The sequence below is a fragment of the Ciconia boyciana genome, chromosome 15 (assembly GCF_034638445.1).
Source record: "Ciconia boyciana chromosome 15, ASM3463844v1, whole genome shotgun sequence".
NCBI classification, from domain to species: domain Eukaryota; kingdom Metazoa; phylum Chordata; class Aves; order Ciconiiformes; family Ciconiidae; genus Ciconia; species Ciconia boyciana.
Window position 1 is genome coordinate 8,106,997 of NC_132948.1, and position 21,486 is coordinate 8,128,482.

Below are 21,486 nucleotides of genomic sequence, written 5' to 3' on the forward strand. Positions count from 1 at the left end.
TGCTGATATTTCGTTTCAGTTGACTTCCTCTGTCATTTGTTTTCCAGCCTAAGCGAGAGCTTTTTCATGGTGAAAGGCGCAGCCCTTTTCTTACAACAAGGAAACAGCTCCCAGGGCCAGCGAAGTCTCCAGCATCCTCACAAACATGCAGGTAGTGGATTAAATCACCTACTGAAATTCTTTTTCCCTCTTGCTTTGCTGCTTATCCCGTCCACTCCGACAGGCTAACAGCACGCGTGGGTGGGTGAGTGACTCCTCTAATTGTCGTAGTGGGTCTTGTACAACCTGCTGAGTAAAACCAGGTTTTCAGCCCACTTGATTTGAATGGGAATGTATGATTATTGAGTCTTTGTTTAAACTTTTGTCATTATCTCGGAATTGTAACTGGAGTAGAAATTTATTCTCTGTAGACATTATGGCATTCAGCATGGCATTCTTCAGGCAGGGAAGCCTGCTGAGCCAGAAGGTCTGTGCCGAATACGTGTCCCTGTTTTCCACAGCCGCAGATGAAGAAATGTCAGTTGTGCTTCAGTGATTTGATCTTTGCCTTCCCCTTTGGCCTGTGGGGAGGGAAATTGGATGGGCTGAGTCACAGGGCTCTAGCACCTCTTCTGTAGTTATCGAGGTCCTGATTCAGCACGGCAGGGACATTGCTCTGAGTGCTCTCCCAGCCTCCAATAATCTGAAGCTTGGGACTTTTGTTGCCAGCTGACAGCATTTGTTCTTTTGAAACTACCTGTTGCTGGTTTTGTTTGACGTTAGAGCGAGGAACGTTTTAACAGGATTTGGGTCTCTGGATAGATGGAATGTTTCTTAGCTCCTTATATCCCCTTTCCTGGTTTCAGGAAAATTGCCTTTTCAATTAACTCATCACAATCTGGCCTGTAAGAGTTTATCACGGTTTAAGAACAGACTGTCCTTCTTCCCCAGTCCCCTCCAGTGTGCCAAACTGGTGGGAAGAAGTGGTAGGGAGTTGTATGGTGAACGTCCATAAGGATAGATAAGCAGATAGGGGGTTCAGGAAAGTGGATTCTACTTACCCAGTGTTTTTATGCCTTCTGTCTTTGACGGCTTTGGAATACATGATTACTGGGAAAGAAGAAATAAGATCATCGGGGCATTTTGAGAGCAGGAGCATGTGGGAAAGGCACAGTGTGGTACTGTGTGTCTGCTGCTTAGTAAACACTCCAAGCACAAAGAGGGTGTTTGAATGCCAAGCTTGGCTTTGGGTTTCTTTAATTGTCAGCAATTTCATATACGCAGCAAACATCCTACGGAGGAATTTTATCTTGTGTGGAAAGTTATGAGTGCATTACCGAGTTATTAGATGTGAACTTGTTTTGTTTTCTTGTGGATTCCTTGTTCCTTTCACTTGCTTTCACCAAACAGAAATGTACCCACTACTCTAGAGCCTAAGGGACTTGTTGCATGAGCAGCACTTTGTTTGAGATAGAAGGGATCCATCGCCCAAACCGGGCCATTCCCGCAGCCCTTCCTCCTCAGAAGTTTCTCATGTTCAGATATACCCTCCATAAGGCCGGTGGGGCTGATCCCACGATGTGCGTTTCACAGGTCAAGGTTTTTCTTTTTTCCGTTGTTCCTTTTATTTTAATCAGAGTTGTTCCTCCTGCCTCTTCCTTCCCTGTCCTCAGTGCCCATATCTTTCTGTCTTCTCGAAAGTGCTGTAACAGAAAGAGTATCATCATTTGCGCCAGTCACAGGTGGTCTCAATATATTTGGTAGCTTCCAAATACCATAAGGTCGAGTTCTCACACAGCCGGATAATGTTCATCCAAGAAGCTCACTTCTGTTGGTGTTCTCTGGGACAGCAAAGTTAATTGGCCTCCCTTAAATGGTATTTTTTGACTTAGAAACATCCAATTTCATTAAAGGACAAGACTGTGCCGGTTCTTAGTGCAGCAAGTGAGAGACCCTTTCTGATTATTTCTCTGCTTTCTCTGCAGGTGATTTGCCCCAGCACCTCCAGGTGATGATCAACCTCCTTCGCTGTGAGGATAGGATCAAACTGGTAAGAAAAGACGTGTTTTCCTGCTCTCCTTTCTGTTGGAGGAGTTTGAAACAGACCTGTAGAGGTTCATGAAAAGCATTGGCAAATCTTAGGTTTCAGTCAGCTTAACTCTGTGCCGGTTGCCAGCCCTACTGCATTTTCCTGTCCCCTCCTTTTGCCCTGGTCCTTACATCCAGGTAATGACTTGGGTCAGGAAACTGATCTGTCTGAAGTGTGTTTGTTTTGTTAGATTTAATTTTCCAGTCAGCTGACAAACACCAATACAGGAGAAGAGACAGGAGCTTGGCTGATGCTAGTGGACACTCTTAAGTCAGTCTTGAAATTGCATCCAAATGGGGCTGGGCTTTCTTTTAAAGAAATCTCCAGAGGCTATAAAAGTCACTGCAGAAAAGTCTATGTCCATTATCCCCTCCAGCATGACTAACACATTTCAGTGAAGGCTTGTGAGTGGAAGAACCCTCTGAGCCTGCCTCTGTTTTCAGTTCAGTGCATGGCCAATGTTTTTACCAACTTTCTAGTTGAAGATTTGTTCTAAAGAGGTTCAGGTTATATTTTGTAGTATTTCTCTGAACTGGGGCAGGTAATCTAGGCTAATTTTCTCCCCACCCGATGCCGAGTCAAACTGGCAACTAGCCTTGCTGGAAGATGGACCGTCTCTCCCTGTGTCTTTCATACTGCAGCTAAATAAACCTTTTGGGCACAATTACACCTTAAAAAAAAAATTAGGCAGCAATGGAAGTAATAATTATCCAAAAGCTAGTTTGCAGAGCTTGATGACCTTTTTCTAGGCTGTCCGTTTGGAAAGTGTGTGGACAGACCGAGTCCGGTACATGGTGGTTGTATACAGCAGTGGACGACAGGACACAGAGGAGAATATTCTGCTGGGTGTGGATTTCTCCAGCAAGGAGAGGTATGTCTTAAGGCAAGGCTGGGCTTGGAAATCAGGCAGGCTGGGTTCTCTGGAAAGCCTGTCAACACCAAACTGTCCCCAAGCAGTTGGTTTACATGTATGTGCAAATTCTAGCAAGAGGAAGGACACGTGTTGAGTTTTCTGACCAGTTACGAGGGCAAGAGGGTGATTTTTGTTCCAGAAAGCTTTCAGTCTCCTTGGAGTTTCTGGGCAGTTGTGGTCAAAGCGTTCACGTGTAATCCATCTGTAAGGCTGTGGCATCTACCTCATCTGTGATAGCTGGTTGTCTGCTGACTACAAAATGCTCTTGCAGACACATTTGCAAAACTGGAGCTTATTCTATCCACCAGACTTCAAGTCTGTTGATGATATGATGCAATGGACCTGTTTTGGGGTGGGTAGCTTAGTTGCCAAATAACATTAAAAAAAATACTGCAAAAGTACCTCCAAAAAACCCGAACAAATGTATCAGTAATGAGCTGTTTCTTTTGTCTAACTGATAAGAGCACATAATATTTTTGAAAGGCAAATAAAATATTTTATTATCACAGACCTTCTCATGTTATTCCAGTTCTAGGTGAGTAAACCAAGACAGAAAAGCTCTTGGCTCAGAGAGACAGGGCTGGTTTGGCAGAGCTGGAGTTAGAAGTCAGAGCTTCCAGACTGTTGTTTCTGTTCTCCGATGATTTAGCAGGCTGCCATGTTGTGCTGGTGCAGCCAGTGTGACTTTTGTTTTCTTTTTGGAAAACCTTAGTGGTTGTTTCCATTGCTATAAGGGGAAGCGGGGAGCTTTTGCAGTGAGACCTGTAGGGAAACTCCTAGCTGTGCCTTCCTAATAAGATTATTGTCATTGGCTTTAATTCTGCCTCTTGTATCTGCCGTTAAATTACTGCTGTTAGTGTTATGGAAGAAATTCTAATGTAGCATTTCCTTATGGCACACTTACTGTGCAACAGCACTGAATATTTGCTATGTCATCTTCAGATCTGAAACAACCTTGCAATAATTTGTTCCTGGCGATTATTGATGTGAGACAAGAGGAAAGATGGAACAGTTATGACAAATTCATCCTAACTGTAACGTTAGCTGCCATTTTAGTTACTGTCTCCCCTGAAAGCCAAAGTTTTTGTTAATTAAGGGCAAGTCTCATGCATAAAGAAGTCACTTGGCATTAGTGACTTCATTGAGTGACTCCATGGCTCTGTGTTGGGGCTGAAATGTCACTGCTGAGCTGTAAGTGTTCTGACTACTGACAATTTGACTAGTTGGGCGCTTTTGTGGGTTTTATTCCTTTTACATGTGTTTAATAAAAAACATTTTTTTCTCGCAAAGCTCTAAAGTGCGCATTGCCCACATGTGTGTTCAAACTGGCCTGTCAAATCCTTTGATCTGCTCTAGAAAGTGGCTGAAGGCTTAAAAAAGAAAGGAAAAGAACAAAACAAAACCTGAGCTCTTTGCGAACTGGCTGTTGCTGTATGCATCCCAATTTCCTTTAAAACTTTAATATCTCAGTAGCTTAATTATTTACTAGTTGAAAGTTACTGGCCCCCATTATAGTACGGTTTTCTTGCCAGATTGCATCTCTGAAATGAAAGTGTTTTGGGTTAGGTAAACTCATAAAATCCGTTTGTCTTTTCTACCAGCCAGAGTGGTGAAGTGAAAATCGAACATGCAGTCCTTGAAAGGCCCCTTGGGTCCTCTTTGGAAAGGGCAGGCGGCTGCTCTGCCACCTACCAAAGCTTGCTTTCTGCCTCGCTTTAGTGAGCTGAATCTCTGCAGCCAGATCGCTGTGATCTGCTTTTATGTCCTGTTAGGGAGCTACCTTGCACTGAGCTGTGAGGGTGGGAGAGCAGGAAAGATGATGGGGCAAATACTGCAGTGCTTTCTGGCAGGCTCTGGAGGGGGAGAGAAGAGCTGGTAATTTTGATTCTTGCTTCTGTGATGTTTCTCCAGCCCTGTAGAGCAATCGGCATGCTAATATCAGAGTAGACCTTTAGACATCAGCTGCTGGTCTCCTTGTGTGTTATGCATTTGATGGCCTAAGATATTACTAGGAATTACTAGAGCAAGACTCGAGGATTTTAAAAATTAAAGAGTATTAATAATTTAGGATATTGGCGTGACCGCATTGTGGCCTATATTTAACATCCTGTATAACAATCTCTCTTCCAGTAAAAGCTGCACTATAGGAATGGTTCTTCGTCTGTGGAGTGATACTAAAATCCATCTTGACGGTGATGGGTAAGAAACCACATTAAAAGGATAAATGTGAATGTCCTTCCCTACTTGGGGGCTGCTCTAGGAGAGATTCTCCGTCACCTTGCAAATGAAGTTCCAGTTTTGGATTCATGGCTGCAGTCCTCTTATTCAGACAGTGAGTTTTTGTCTTGCTGCCCTCAAACTGCTCGGTGGAACCTGTGATACCCAGTGAATGTTCTCTGAAATCTCACTCGAGGGGTGGAGCTCCCATTCCTGGCAGCCTGCACTGGGAAGGGTGTCCGCTTGCCATTCTTATTTGGGAGGATGTTGGAAAATCGGTGATACAAATTCTCATCCCTGATTCTTTTTGACTGTGAGTGCCCCTATAGCTGCCTTGCAGTAGCTGTTTGTAGAGTGCAGCTTGTGATGCAGAGAAGAGCAGTTTCTGACTGTTTTTTTTTTTTTTCCTCTCTGTTAGTGGCTTCAGCGTGAGTACTGCAGGGAGAATGCACATCTTCAAGCCAGTGTCGGTGCAAGCCATGTGGTATGTGTGTTAATTAGCTTTATTGAGAAAGAGACTGTCATTTCTGTGAATAAATTAAAAACAAATATACAAACTGCATTTTAGCGTTCTCCATAATTGGTATTTAGTGAGCTGCAGCAGAGATGCTGCTTCCCTGTGTCAGCAGGTAGCAGTACTACAAAGGGACTGTGAGAATACTGATCCGAAAACAGGATCTTCTGCTTCTGTTCAGAGCAGCTATGCGCCCTTCAATATAAGGGAAATGGCACTAGTGAGATGAATAAATATGAAAGACCAACTTGAATTCATCAGGCTGCAAACCCAGTCTTTCCTCTCTCTGCATATTTTTCTAACTGGCTGAAGGAGGAGTCTCGGGACCCATTGCCAATCTGATGGCATTCGCCGTGTTCTGCCTCATTACTGGGGCCGGGCTGGGGTTCCTGCTGCGCGGAAACTTGCCGTGCCGCCCCGGGTGCCTGTTCACCTTTCAGCTCCTGTCACCCCTCCCATGTGCAGGGATTCCAAAACACTGAAGCAGAGGTGGCTGAATCAGCAGCAGCTCTGCCAGCAAATTCCTCCTTGAAGAGGCTGCTACTCAGCCCCACACAGAACAAATGCGTCTCTTTTGGCCTGGGCAGTTTGCTGGCTCCTGTTGGAGCCTTGAGAGATCCCTGTCCTTGCAGCATCTGATAGGGAAAAGATACAGATGTAAAGAAGGATGTCGTGCTAGGGATGTTTTGGTACAGAAACAAACGAAACTCTTGTTCCTGTCATTTTTGAACTCGGCCCCTCCTGTTGGCAACCTTAGATGTGGTTAATGTATTCAGTACAATGACATCTTCGGAGTAGAGCCTTAAAAAAAAAAAAAAAAGAGGAGGGAAGGAAGGAAAAAGTAATGCTAGAATTTGCAAAAACAAATGACCCAATCTGGGCCTTGTCCCTGGAGCATGTCAGGGGCCAAGAATGCTGGTAAATATGCATTTGACTCCTTGCTGAAGGTGGTTTGAAAATTGTCCATGTTCTTTTATTTTTCTTTGGTCTGGCTTTACAAGTTAGCTAATGATTAGATCCCAGAGCAACTTGTGCCTTGTACTTGCCTGCTAATCAGGAGAAGATTTCAGCCTCTGCCTTGGACCGGCTCTTGAGAAAGCCTCCAAGGTGCAGTTTGTGCCCTCTCTGAACTCTGATATGATAAATCTGCAGCTCTCAAAAAGCAAACTGCAACAAACAATGCTGAAAATAATTTTTCTCTGTGAAAATCTCTCAGATCCTGCTCTGTCTGTTCCTGCTGCTCACATCTGCACAAATTTGTTCTCCAAACTTGCAGGTCTGCTTTACAGATCCTCCATAAAGCCTGCGAAGTTGCAAGAAGGTACAACTACTTCCCAGGTGGGATGGCCTTGGTCTGGGCCACATACTACGAAAGCTGCATCAGCTCCGACCAGAGCTGCATCAATGAGTGGAATGCGATGCAGGACCTGGAGTCCACCCGCCCCGACTCTCCAGCCCTGTTTGTTGACAAGTCAGTTCTGAATTTTATTTAAAAAAGTTGGCTTGGCTCATGAGAGAAATCTTCCCTTCTCCCTTTTCTTCCTCCAGTGGTTCAATTCCTTTCTTTTCGTAAATGACTTCAAATGTTTTTCTTCCATTATTCTCATAAAAATTGCTTTTAATACAAGTCTTTACCACCACTCCTCTGTACTGTATGAGTTGCACCGTATGTTACTGCCAGCTTGGAGACATCCCCTCCTTTTCCTTTTCAGGCCAACTGAAAGGGAACGAACAGAACGGCTCATTAAAGCCAAACTCCGGAGCATCATGATGAGCAAAGACCTGGAAAATGTGACTTCTAAGGAGGTAAAGATAAAGAATCCTGCTAGACTCCTTTTCCAGAGAGTGCTGCACTCATGAGGAGACAGCATATGACTAGGTGTCACTGGCTTTTGAATGTGTGTTTAGAACTGTTACATAAAGGCTCTGCTCTTTGGCTTTGCTATACCTCTGTTTCTCCAGCAGGGAAATCGGAGTAATACCAACATCCGAGTGCATTTTTCAAGACCTTAGTAACAAGTGTGTGACTTTCAACGCATAGTGCCTGGTTCTTTGCCAACAGAGTGGCATCGGAGGTGATGCCTGCATTACACTTGGTTGTAGCACATGTAGGCATGTCCAAGCAATGAATCTGCAGCCACTTATTCCTCAGTGTATCCCTGTGAATTATGCAAGCAAAGGCACCACTCAAAAGATGCAGTTGGTGGCTTGAGGCGCGTCCTTGTGTTAGATGCGCGTCCTGATCTTCACTTGCTCATGGGCGGTGCAGAGCAAAGTATATACCTTCCTTTCTCCTTGTCAGCTTCATTTTAAGGTTTTATTTTCTTTGTTCCTGAGCAAATGTCAGAGGGGCTTGTAGACAACATTTTGCTAGTGAGTTTATGGATGGAAGATCACAAGTCAAGGCTAAAGCTAGTTTGGATCCATCCTACAGGCTACTGTAAATACGTCTAGCCGCAGTGCAGACATATTCAGAGCAAATGGTAATAGTTCTTTTTGGGTTGGGTTTTTGTTTGTTTTTCAAGGGAGGCTATTAACATGCAGGGCTTTCCTTCCTAAAGCTTAGCGCTGAAGGTTTCGGAGACGCTCTTGTGTAACAGCACTGTTACAAGTTGTAGGCGTAAGCTGAGAACTCGTCTGTCTGTGTACGTGTTCTTAATGCTTGGTGCAGTCAAGATGCTTTGATTTTGCTGCAGCCGTTTTCCATAGTGGGTTAAACAAAGTTGTGCTGCTTTGCACTGCACCTTCCTGAAGCTGAGGTGCAGTAAGAGGACTGTATGTCTGTGCCCTGGCATTTTAAAAAGGGAAATCTGAAACCTGAAAATCTCTCTTCACCAATGCTGCTGCCATTATTCACTCCTTGCTTCTAATGGATTTCACGTTTATTTGTTAGCTGCTCTCCAAGCTCTTGTTTTTTCTCTCTCGAATTATTTTTAAGAAGCAGGTACCCCAAAATATGTTTTCTGTACTCAGATGTTATCTGAAGCTTTATTTACAGATCTTAAATCTGGGGGCGTAGGATACTTGGAGAGATGCCACGTAGTGAGATTTCTTGTCTCCAAAAGGTCGAATCCCTCTTGCTGTTTTTAATGAAGTACAGAAAAAGTGTTTTGCAGAGGAGTGCCAACAAATGTTTCTATTGAACAGACATGATTCTAGGTGGCATCCTTTATTTTCTTCTCTGCAGATACGAAATGAGCTGGAGAAACACATGAATTGCAACTTGAAGGAATTCAAGGAATTTATAGACAATGAAATGCTGCTTATCCTGGGTCAGATGGACAAACCATCTCTGATTTTTGATCATTTATATCTGGTAAGCTGCTATGTTAGGCGTTCCGGAATAGCAGGAGGCTCAGTGGGAGTGATCTGGCAAGTCACTGGGCTCAGGGGAAGCTGGATTTGGTGTCAAGGCTGACTTGTGCAGCATGAGCAAGAGGTACAGCCCGCTATCCTGCTCTTTGTGCAGACTTTACTCCAGGACCCATATGGCTTGTAAAAGTCTGCAGTAGGGAAGCCCTTTTTTCTAGCTGTGTTCTTGTTTCTGGGACTTGATATAATGGTTCTTTCCTGGCAGGTCAATCCTTTTTCAGGACGTACCATGGTGTCGTGGTTTAACCCCAGCCGGCAACTAAGCCCCACCCAGCTGCTCGCTCACTCCCCCCCGCTGGGAAGGGGGAGAGAATCGGAAGGGTAAAAGTGAGAAAACTCGAGGGTTGAGATAAAGACAGTTTAATAGGGAAAGCAAAAGCCACACACGCAAGCAAAGCAAAACAAGGAATTCATTCACCACTGCCCATGGGCAGGCGGGTGTTCAGCCATCTCCAGGACAGCAGGGCTCCATCACGCGTAATGGTGACTCGGGAAGACAAACGCCATCACTCCGAACGTCCCCCCTTCCTTCTTCCCCAGCTGTATGTGCTGAGCATGAGGCCATATGGTGTGGGATAGCCCTTTGGGCAGCTGGGGTCAGCTGTCCCAGCCGTGTCCCCTCCCAGCTCCTTGTGCACCCCCAGCCCACTCACTGGTGGACTGAGGAGCAGAAAAGGCCTTGACTCTGTGTAAGCACTGCTCAGCAGGAACGAAAACATCCCTGGGTTATCAACACTGTTTCCAGCACAGATCCAAAACACAGCCCTATACCAGCTACTGTGAAGAAAATTAACTCTATCCCAGCCAAACCCAGCACGTTCATGTGCTGTTCCAGCTTGTGCAGAAGCAGAGAACGGTGTGTGTTTCATCTAATCTTTTGCCACTAGATGGTACTCCAAGCAAAACCAGGCACTGCCATGCGGAACAAAGACTTGCCTGAGATGAACACATTGGTGCCCGTTATGCTGGGGTCTTTTTTCTTTTTGGGGGAGAGTCAGAGGAAGTGCTCATCTTTGAGGGCAAAACCTGCTTTTTAAACCCTTTTTAGCTTTCTGTTTTGCAGGTATGGGGGGGATTCCAGGTGTAACCACACCCATAACTTTCAGGATTTGCCTCACTTCTCGTATACCTGTGATCCCAGTCATGCCACACATAATCATTTTCTTTCCCTGCACTATTTATCTCTGTGTTTAAAAATCCAGAGCGGCAGGGGGCAGTGATTTGGGATGTGCTCAGTCACACGCTGGCCTAGAACTAACTCCTTAGGTGAGGACGTAATGCTCTTGTTCCCTCCTTCAGGAGGTCCCTTGCCTGTTCAGGACAGGACGTCTGTGCTGAGCCGCAGTGCTGGCTGCCCTAGTGCCGTATTCCTGTTTCAGAGGCTATTACCAACGTTTCAGTTGGCAGCTAAGGAAGGTTGCTGAGGCTGGGGCATTGCAGAACCTTAGGAAAAAGGGAGGCTCTTGGCCTCCTTTGAAATGTGTGTTTTGTGGCTGTTACAGGGGTCCGAGTGGAACGCCTCCAACCTCGAGGAGCTGCAGGGCTCGGGGTGAGTACTGCACCTTTCAAGCACCAGCCTTAGACTCTGAAACCTCCAGTCATTTGCCTTTAACGTACATTCAGGTCTCTTGAGATGTCAGATGATGTTTGTGGACTGTAGGGATGATTTTGGGCCCATTCCCAGTGATGTGGGTAACTTACTGTCAAGACCTTGGTCGAGAAATCTTTCCTACGTCATTTCTATCAATCACGTGTAGAGTGGAAATAACAAAACTTCTCGTTTGTGAAGTACATCAAGATCTCTGAACCCCCCCTATGTGTAGCAGCCGAGTGTGAAATGGCCATACATATTGTTGTGTCGGGTGTGAATTCCTGCAGGCTGCAGAAGAGCAAATATTACAGCGCTAAGCTTAGGAAAAAGCTCTATCTAAATGGAGCAGAACTTCCTGTGGATGAGCAATCTCCATCTCACCTGCCCAGACAGGCAGCTGTAGGGCTGTCTTTCACCACGTTCTCATCACCGCACCACTTCTTGGCTTGATTTACTTTCACGCTTTTTGGACGAGTGTGAATTTTGCATATAAATATTTGCTGCTTGCCCAAGGCATACACCAACCCTGATGTGAGAAACTGAAAAATATTGCTCAACAGCATGACTAAAAATGTTTAATTTGGAGTCCGTGGGAACAGATGTCTGAACATCTTTGAACAAGTAATCAACCAGCTCGTTGATACTTTTGATCTATGGGGAAGGCATCTTGACATGCAGTGTCTAAAAGTCAAAGCTGGACAAATTCTGAAACAAATATCCTGTGTCCTGGATTTGTGTGAATGATAGGAGATAATAAATCAATATGGGCATTCGTTCTCCCCGGGTACATTGTAGTCCCTGCTGTAATATTTGGCAGGAATCAAGAGATACCATGTGACTCTCATTTCATATTTTTGGTCAGAAAGAAGAGAAAAGGATGGTTTTGCAGCTAAAGCCTGCAGTTGAAAATTGTGATTCCTGGGGTCTGTTCCCAGCTCTTGCCCAAATGAATCAGTTGCAGCTGATGCACTTTTCTTCTTTGAGCGTCCCAGAAGCTGTGTGTGGCACACAGTGAGGAGTTTCTGATGAGGTTACAAAGCCTCGACAGATGGGATAAAATAAACTTCTCCCTCCTATGCCCAAGGTCCTGACACTTTGAATGGGATATGCCAGTGGTGAGAGATGGGTGAATGGGCAGGCCCTGCACGTCATGTGCATCACCTGTGTCACCGGGTGTCCCAGGGGTTCGGGATTAGGGCTGTAGATAAAAATCTTACAGTTTGTGTTGTGTCAGATTTCATGGACTTCACAGTGTGTGTCAGTTCCCTTTCATGACCATGGCAGTTCAGCTTTATTTTTCTTGTCATTCTCCGCAGCATTGACTACATTTTGAATGTGACCAGGGAAATTGATAATTTTTTCCCCGGTTTGTTCGCATATCACAATATCCGAGTGTATGACGAGGAGACAACAGACCTCCTGGCTCACTGGAATGAGGCGTACCACTTTATAAATAAGGCCAAGTAAGTGGGCTGGGAGATGTGACTCAGTGTGAGAGCACGTCCAAGCCATGGGGTCTGACAGCGCAGCGTGCCCTGCGGGTTTCATCCAGCGTGGAGCTGGGCCCTCCCTGAAGCCACACCACCACCGAAGGAGGCAACAGGGCTTTTGCATTACTGCTTTTGCCAGGAGTTTTCTGTGTTCCTGGAACTTCCCCGTACCTTGTCTCTTCCTGTACTGGCATTAACCTGTTCCTAGCCTGTGATGTTTTTTATTATTATTATTTTGTTTTGGTTCCAAAAGGAAACGAGGACATTTCCTCTTCTCAAGAAGTTCTGGAAATACTCCAGCACATGTCTGTGTTGCACTAGCCCCAGCTGTCTCTGCAGACAAGCAATGGTGACAGAGCCCATCAAACTCTGCTGGGCTTTTACACTCAGGTTGTTCCTGCTTATCCCTGAATCCAAAGACTCAGGCAGGCAGGAGGCTTCATGGTGGTCTCTGAAATGGCAGCATGATTGAAGCTGCCCTTCTCTAACTCCTGACTTTTCTGGAGAGAGATTCTTCTTGTGGCCCACTGAGTCCAAAACGTTTCTCGCCTACTGAGCCGTGGTGTTGAGGTGGTCAGGAGGACAAAGTACTGTCCCTCCACTGTGTAAAATGGTAACAGCAGATACCGTAACCAGAAAGATGAGACATATTTTCCTGTTTGCCCTTCTGCAGGAAGAATCACTCCAAGTGCCTGGTGCACTGCAAAATGGGTGTGAGCCGGTCAGCATCTACTGTTATAGCTTATGCAATGAAGGAATTTGGCTGGTCACTGGAAAAGGCCTATAATTATGTGAAGCAAAAACGCAGCATTGCAAGACCAAATGCAGGCTTCATGAGACAGCTTTTGGAATACGAAGGCATTTTAGATGCGAGGTAAGGTGACAGGATAAATGGAAAGGTGACTTGCAGGAAATAAAAGGAGCTAATAGTAGGCAACACCTCTCGTGTTTTTGTATGACAAAATATTCATCAATTTCCGTGGAGTTCTGTTCAGGCAATAGGTTCTTCTGCCAATGTCTTGCACACATGTGCCATGCTCAGAGACACTGGCAGAGTGTGTGTGGTGCTGTAGTCTGAAGGCCAGACCGCCATCCAGAAGGGTCCCCTTTAGAAGGGCAGATGCAGAAGCTTGGGCTAATTGTGTTTTTCTAACCCTTTCCTATGCCAGGCCTCCCTGGATGGAAATTAGCTGTCTTCTAGGGAGATCTGCTCTGGTTTAATTCAGAGAGGGTTTCTCTGTGCTTGGGAAGCATGTTCGTATTTCTCAGCAGCCAGTACTGTTCAGCAAAACATTGTTCTTGTTTTATGAGGCAGAACTGAACTCAGGCAGTGTTGGAGGCAAATCATTTGCAGTTCTGGGTGACCATGCCAATCACAAGTCTTTGTCATTGCAAGCGCTGTAGTATCTAATAAGGGTTTCTGCATGCTCCGCTTGGCCGCTGCTCTACTGGGCGAAGAGGAGGAAGATTTTTTTCACTCTGGTTCAGCAGGAGCTGTGCCATGAGACGTGCAGAGATGTTGGTTCAGAGTGTTTGGCTCTGACAGAGGGCTCTGTGTCCCTCCGCCCTGAGGGATTCCTCCCAAGGGCTGTTCCCATCATGGGTGCAGTGCAGGGCACTGCTGTGAGTCTGCTGGGTCAAAGAGACTCTGGAGTGGGCAGGTGGGAGGCACAAAATCCTGATGCTAGAGCTGGTTTTGTCCAAGTGGGACTGCAGGGCTGGACCCAGCGGTCAGCCTTTTGGTTCTGGGATGTGGAGAGGGAGAGACATTCCTGGAACTGAGCATCCTACAGTTCAACGGTAGTCACTTGTGTCTTTGTCCTTTCCCCCAGCAAGCAGCGCCACAATAAGCTGTGGAAGCAGCAGGCAGAGAGCAACCTACCCCAGAACGCAGACGGCACCACGGGGTCGGATGACTTCTTGCTCGAGAGCTTAGACATCGACCTAGAAAACCGCCTGGCTGACCTGGACACACCTTCACAGTCAGCGTTCCTGGACAACCGCGCTGGCACAGAAGTGTCCGTGGGGTTTAATTACTGCTTCCGTCGCCTCTCGGACACGCTGCTGGAGAACAAGATCCCTGGTGACAGGGAGGGCTTTTTCCACGTGGAGGAGCTGGAGCGGGATGCGCTTGCGGAGCGCACTGCCTCACTGGTGGGACAGCCTCCGTCTGTGCCTTCAGAGGGGAGGCTGCTGGAGATGGCGAAAGCCCTGGAGACGGCGGAGTCGCTGGCAGAGCTGGGCAGTTTCAGCGAGAAGGAGGTGAAGAAGAAACTGGACTTCAGCCCCCGGAAGGGGAGGGTAGTGCTGGGCCCTGGGGACCCAGGGGAGGACGGTGTCAGGGAGGAAAATCCGATGGAGAAGTGGAAGCGGCGTTTGTCCATGCACAAGGAGGAGAGCAGGCTTAATAGAGAGAACTTGAATAACAACAACAGCAAAAGGAGTTGCCCAGAGGATTTTGAGGTGCGTATGGAGTTGAAATGTAGGTGGTTAGCATGGCTGACTCTACTGCAAGTGAAACTGCTCTTCTCATCTTCATAGCACAGTTTCATTTGACTTGGATAAAGCCTTTCATTCCATGATGAGCTTCTTCCTTTTCGAAGTGCTTCTGAACATGGCTTTGCTTGCCCAAGCTATGGATTTAGATGCCAGAGAGAAAGCGCACACATGTGAGTGCCCTATAAACTGCTTTGGGCAACTTGCTTGCATGACCATCGCTTGGTACCAAACGGTAGGTATTCTTCCATTGAAGATACTGTCTGCTGAGAAAGTACGTGGCTTTTGTTCCTGCTGCAGGGCCTTAAGAGAACTGGAAATGGGCTTTGTTTCAAATCTGCTTGGCTGTAAATATACCTTGTGGTCTGTGTGTGTCTCTGCTGCTTGCTGATGTCCTGTTCTGTGCACATTCATCTGTACCTGTTTTCTTTTTTGCAGCACGATGCCGTATTTGGGATCCTCAGTAAGGTCAAGCCTTCCTATCAGTCTTGCACTGACTGCATGTATTCCTCGGCCAGTTTGTCTCCTGACTCCTTTGGGGAGCAGTGCGAAAACCCCAGCACTGCGCGTCGCAGCACCACCATCTGCACGCAACCAGCCCTCCTCTCCCACATCAATTCCAACTTGGCGGACCACCTGCCCAGCAAGGCACACTCAGAGGAAGGAATCAGAACTAAAAATAACGAGGCTCCCCTTCCTCTGTCGGCAGGAACTGGTACTTTGGAGGCTGGCACTTGCAAATCACTTGATCAACACTGCAGCATTTTGGAGAAAGGAAAAGACGCACCAAAAACCCCAGTCAAAACTCTGCTGCCCAGGAGAAACTCACACTGTGACAAGAACCTCCTTAACGCAGAAGTGGTAAAAGAACAGTCTCTAGCCAGAAAAGAGAGCAAACCTACCAAGGATCTGAAGTACTTGTTGTTCAGCAAAGACTTGGAAAAGCCAAGTGCAAACAGTTACTTGATGCAGCATCAGGAGTCTCTTATTCAGCTGCAGAAAGCAGGCTTGGTTAGGAAACACACCAAAGAGCTGGAGCGGTTGAAAAGCCTGCCCTCGGACGCCTCGTCGCTGCTCAGAGAGAGCCCCCTGAGCAGAGTTGACTCCAGCATTGTGGAGGAAAGCGAGGATTTGTTTTCACATCACGGCCTCCTACCTCTTCTGGGACCAGCACCGTTAATACCCGAAGATGCAGAAAATGATGTGGAGAAGTTAGAGGTGAAACGTGTCTTGGAGGGGATCTCTCAGAAAACCTCCACGCCTGTCATGTGTCGGTTGGAGCACACGAGCAGTTTCACCAAGGACTTCCTGAAGACCATCTGCTACACTCCCTCCTCCTCCCGGAGCTCCAACCTGACGCGTAGCTCCAGCAGCGACAGCATCCACAGCGTGCGGGGCAAGCCCGGCCTGGTGAAGCAGCGAACTCAGGAAATTGAGACCAGGCTGCGGCTGGCTGGCTTGACTGTGTCTTCTCCTCTGAAAAGGTCCAATTCTCTCGCCAAGCTAGGGTGTCTTAACTTGTCCTCTGAGGACTTATCAAGTGACATGGATGTGTCAACCATAACGGACTCAAAAGAGGCCGTTTCAAGCGAGTCTTCCGTGCTCTGTGAGCCACAATCCACGCTGAGGAGTGCAGACGTCACCTCCAAACTGGCAGCGAAGCCAGCGGTCGGAAACTTGAAGAACACGCTTTGGATGGGCAAAAGTTGATGCCTTCTGTGGGGGGAGGAAGGGGGTGGATTTGGGGGTTTTTATGGCATTTATTCACTGCACCAATGCAGTTTTATCATCTGACTTGCAGTAGTTCATCTGATGCCACCTCTTCTTCCCCTCCTTGTGCCCTAAGTGGGGAGAAAGAAAACATAATGGGTCATGGTGAATGGCACAAGGGAAAATAAAATGTATTGCATGGCTTAGAAGAGGACTTTGTGTGTGAATTGCCTGTTGTCCTGCAGGATGCTATTTCTAGTACTGTTTGCCAAGTATAATAATGTGGTTTTGTGTGTGTGTATATATAGATAGATATTTGTATCTATTTATCTATCTATCTATATATATAAAATGCTGAAATATTCTGTTTCAAAGACTCAACAAAATAATTAGTCATTACTTTTTTTTTACAGAACAAATACAAGTCTCTAGTTAAAACAGGGTGCTTGTGGAAAAGTCCTTAAAATGGTGACATGAACACTACCTCTGTTCTTGCTGACTTTTAGTCTTGGTTTGTTGTTTTGTCTTCTTTTAAAAAGGCTTTTCCCACAATACTTACCGTTGTTTGAAGGTATTCCCTTAATGTTAACTGTAAAGGCCTGGAGGAGTATGGAGACAGAGGCTTTACCGCACCGAGTGACCTAGCTGTGAAGTGAAGGAGTATCGAGCTGTGTTCGTGTTGACTGTGTGACCTGCTGGCGTTAGTCCGTCCTCGCTGTGTGACCGGGTGAATTGTCATAGTCTCATGTCGGTGCCGGAGTGACACCCAACCTGTGTCGCTGTCGCAGGCTTACGCTCCCGTGGAGAGGCGTCTTGTTCTTTGGGTGTTTTTGCTGTCGTTGTGGTTTGTGATGTCCCAGTACTAATGACGAGCCTGGCCAGTAAGTGACCGTGGACCCTAGTGAAGCTTTGTGTATTGCTGTGTCAGTGTCGTGGATCCTGTGTTGGGGACCCTTCTTCATCGGGCTGTTGGTGGCACACCGTGCTGGCGAGATGGCCGAGGAGGGACGGCTCTCCTCGTGTCCCACGCATTCAAAATCCCAGTAGGCAATAGGGGAGCGGGTGTCTTTTCTGATTATTGCTGTTGGTTTTGGTAGAACGGTTCCTACGTCCTTGGTTTGCCGGCAGCCTGGGAAGCTGTTGACGAAGCCCGAGGGGTTATTTATGCTGGGTGTCAGGAGGCTGGGTGGCCCCAGAGCAGGGAGCCGGGGTGTACGTGTCCCAGCTCTTGCAGGGCTGCACCAGCCTCCTGCCAGGGGTGACAGAGGCGTAAATTGTGCTCTCGGCAGGAGGGGTGCATCCTTTGGGGCAAGCAGTCAAACAGAAATACGGGCTCACTCCAAAGAGAGAGGGACATTGAAGGCGTGGGTGAGATCTCCTTTCGGAGGAAAGCAGGAGGGAGGACACCGGGGGCTGCCCCTGCTCTCCCTCGGCGAGGTGCCCACGGTGCTGCACGCTCTGCAGCAATCGTAGCCGTGGAAGCCGTCCCTTCCCACGCCAGAGGCTGGCTCTCAGGGACCGATCTCAGACCAGTGTTACCATGTGCTCCTCCTCTTGCTGCCCTGCTGTGGGAGATGCTTGAAACGCAGCCGTTCACCGATGCTATATGAAATGTACATTTTCTCAGACTATTTCAGGCAGCCAGCCAGGGCAAGAACCGCTCTGTGCGAGATGCGCTGGCCAAGTCAGGAGGGAAGAGCCTGAGAAGCGTGTAGGGGACATGCTCCAAACCTTGGTGCTCTCCGAGTCCCATCTGGAACCGTGCTGGCTGCTTGTGCCTTCAGGGTGATATTTTGAAGCAGGCTTGGGGGTCAGAACAGACCCCAGGGATCAGAACAGACCTCAGAGGTCAGTGATGGCAAATGGATGGATTTGCTCGTTTAGCAGCCAGGCTGTGAGTGCGAGCTCTCCTACGTTTTAAGATCTCCATCGAAAGCCATTTTTAAAAATCCCCTCCTTGAGGTGGGGGAGAGAGCAGGGCTGCAAGCAATCATTCTCAGAGTCTGTATTAATCAAAAATCCACTGTCTTGAGAAAGGGAGCCGCATGTTTTACTGTCCTAAATGCCCAGAGTTTACCTTTTTTTTCTTTAAGCATAAGACCCCACATTTTTATATTAACAGTGTGAGGAATTGTAGGGACTGGCAATCAGTAAATGAATGTCCCTCCTTAAAGAGTCTTCAATTTGATGTACATTTTTAGCTTAAGGCACACTTCCTGTTTCACCCGTGAAAGCTGGTTTGAAGCAAATCTGCTGCGTGAGGGGACCCTGGAAAATGTGCACAAGCTTTTGCTATTTAGGGCTGAGAAAACGTTGGGTCATGTTCAGAATAGGCCCGAAATACCCTCTACCCAATGTCGGCGTACTGTGGGTGCATGTGCAACTCCAGATCTGCGCTACATTTCCTATATTGGTTGCAATCCAGTTACTATCCTTGTTTACACCCAGAGTCTGCTTTACGAGAGGGGGCAGGCAGTGGGGGCACACAGGAGGCCCCGGGGCTGTTGGATGCCCGCAGGGCTCGGAGCAGCTGCCTGGGAAGGCCTTTGTGCCCCCTGCCCGGCGAGCCTCTGCCTCGCCGCGCTGCGCTCAGGTTTGGTCCCAGCGCAGTTTGATCGTCAGCCTCGGCTTGCAAGGGCCATTTGCACGGTTATTTTTCTCCGCTATATGTTACACCGGCACCTTTCTCAGCGCTGCAGACCCTTCCCATTGCTGCCCAGCCAAGGAAAGGGGGGGCGGGGGGCGGGGGGGATTTGAATGAGTTCAGAAAAATTCCGTTAACTGATGCAAGCGAACATATATATTTCCTTCCTGTTTTCGTGAGTGCCTGCCAAGTTCTGCTGTGTACAAACCACTGCTTTCCCGGGGTGTAGCTCAGCGCTGGCTGCCTTCCCCCGCCTGTCGCTTGGACTCGGCTCTCGGTGGACCAACCCCACCACTTCGCTCATTGGGCTCGGGGCTCCGTCGCTGTGTTGTCGTGACTCTGTCGGGATAGAGGCACGGTTTAGCGGGAGTCGGTCTCGAAGCCAACATGCGCTAGAAGCACTAGTGTGCCATTTCAAAGGTTTTTGTAGCCAAACCTATGATGCTTGCAGATTTCATTAGATTTGTTGCATGAGAAGGTAGATGTGATTGTCCTCTCCCTCGTATTGTAATTTTTCTTTTACAATTGAGTGCCTTAATAATAGTTTACAAATACTATGTATTTATGCTGAGCTGTTAAACTCTGCTGTTTGCTGTTCCTTTTTTTTGGTGCTTTTGGTGTTTCCGGTGGCAGTGAGACCGTTACTACTTCTGCATATCGACCTCCCGGCCCCGCTGAGCTCAGCGCTGCTAACCACTTCCCTTCTGCTCTGTATATGGCAAAACCAAAGGGCTGCGTTGCAGCTCCCAGTGCCCCCATTTATCTATGCATTGCTGCAGAAACGCGGACGGGGGGTGTCCGGGGAGATGTCCCATCGATGGCCGGCTGCGCTTTGCTCAGCGGAATGCTGGGTGTGAATCCAAACCCAGTCCCGTTCTGCCAGAAAACCCGAAATGCACAAAAGTGGCACCTTATTTCCAGTCCAGGCTTTGTCGGTCTGTGTGATAGCAATAGTCGTCCTCCTGGTTGTCCTTCCCGTGAAGGTGGTGGTTGGCTCGGTCGTGTCCCGCCGCCCCCGGGCAGGCGTTGCCCGCTCTCTGCTGGGGAGCCGGCTCCCGACCTGGGAGGTGGAGACCGTCCTGGTTAGACCATGACCGTGGACCCGGAGAGGAGGGGTGGGTGAGTAACGTGTAGCTGTTCCAGTGCATTGCTGTACTCTATGATAACAACGTTCCTTTTATTTCATGGTATTTCTTAATTCTGGTTTTATATTTAAATATGCAGTATCTTTTGTACTGTACGTTCGCGGTAGGGGACGCATAATGCACTTTTTTTTTACTTTTGTTTGTAAAAATGTACTGTATATTTTATGTGCTTCTTGTGAGAAAAATAAACTTTTTTGTTTTCCTTTTACAAATGAGCTTTGCAGCGTTTTTGGAGGTGGGGAAGGATCAGCCCGGCCGTGGGGAACAGGCCCCACGGGGGCGGAAAGAAAAGGAGGCGACGGTTGCGTCTCATCGGCGCAGCAGCCGCGCCCGGCTCCCGTGGTCCCCTGCCCCGTGTTATCTCTTCCCGTCTGTCCCGGCTGCGCTCCCCTTTTTTTGGGTCCTGGCTGTTTTCTGCCGCCCCTGAAGGCCAGACCCGGAGATGCCTTTGTCCCTCTCGGTTGTGTCCCTGCAGCGCTGGGCCTGTTTCAGCTGCCCTGCCGGGACGGCGAGCGCTGCAGAAACACACCTGAGCTGCGGCACAGGCTCACCTGCAGGTTTTTTAAGGGAAAAAGGGAATTAAATAGAAATATGCTTAATTCCTGGAGGCAGGAGTAGAACTGATACCTGTAATTCTCTGCCTAGCCTCTTTTCAGAGACCCCAGGCTGGGTTTAAGGAGAAGCTGCTCGCGTTTCGGCGCCTGTTCCCCGGCACCGAGTGGATGTTGGCAGCGGAACGGTGCGTGTGAAAGCGATGCCTGCGCCATGCTGAGCCCTCCCTGCACGGCGCATGGAAAAGTACTTATTTGGAGAGTGGCTTGGTGCTACCGCAGCGACGTGGGCTTTTGAATTCCCACAGACCTGGGCTACAGTCTCCTCCAAAGAGCAAATCCCCAGTGTGAAAGCTGAGGAGCTAAATCCTGGGATGTGGCTCTTCTGGCCTGAGCCGATGCTGCTGCAGCCCCACGATCCACCCGAGGTGGGACCAGCCCTTCTCGGGCATTCACCAAATTTTGCCTTTAAAGGCAAACAGCGAGCATCTGTCTCGTGTGCCTTCGAGGAGTCTTGTTACTGCCTGGGATTGTTCTCGCTCTCAAAGCTGCTTCAGGGAGGAACATGTCAGTGTTTACCTTGGCAGGGTAGCAAAGCGCAGGCTGGGGATGCTCTCCAGCTTTGGCACACTTGCTAATTGCCTCAAAAAGGCGTTAACCCCCACCAGAAATATTTGCTTTTTAGGGTTTTTTGGGGTTGATTTGGCTTGGAGCTGGCAGCTGTCTGTCACCTATCAGTCGAGTGCAGCAAAGCGTGATTTACTGCCTGCCCTCC

At 47.8% G+C, this 21,486-nt stretch overlaps 1 protein-coding gene across 5 annotated transcripts in view; it reads left to right on the top strand.

The window, feature by feature from the left end:
- SSH1 (slingshot protein phosphatase 1) overlaps nt 1-20,334 on the top strand; it is a 41,924-nt gene extending 21,590 nt beyond the window's left edge. For 3 of the 5 annotated variants that reach the window (XM_072879875.1, XM_072879877.1, XM_072879876.1), the window contains 13 exons: nt 48-151; nt 1,965-2,029; nt 2,818-2,939; nt 5,112-5,180; nt 5,617-5,682; nt 6,989-7,183; nt 7,425-7,518; nt 8,900-9,028; nt 10,587-10,633; nt 11,992-12,138; nt 12,839-13,039; nt 13,998-14,628; nt 15,100-20,334. In XM_072879875.1, the coding sequence (XP_072735976.1) occupies nt 48-151; nt 1,965-2,029; nt 2,818-2,939; nt 5,112-5,180; nt 5,617-5,682; nt 6,989-7,183; nt 7,425-7,518; nt 8,900-9,028; nt 10,587-10,633; nt 11,992-12,138; nt 12,839-13,039; nt 13,998-14,628; nt 15,100-16,371 (3,142 nt within the window). In that variant the 3' untranslated portion in view covers nt 16,372-20,334. Of the gene's footprint in view, nt 1-47; nt 152-1,964; nt 2,030-2,817; nt 2,940-5,111; nt 5,314-5,340; nt 5,512-5,616; nt 5,683-6,988; nt 7,184-7,424; nt 7,519-8,899; nt 9,029-10,586; nt 10,634-11,991; nt 12,139-12,838; nt 13,040-13,997; nt 14,629-15,099 lie in introns of those variants that run through there. The other 2 variants (XM_072879879.1, XM_072879880.1) reach the window with 2 other exon arrangements.
- Nucleotides 20,335-21,486: the final 1,152 nt, after the last annotated feature.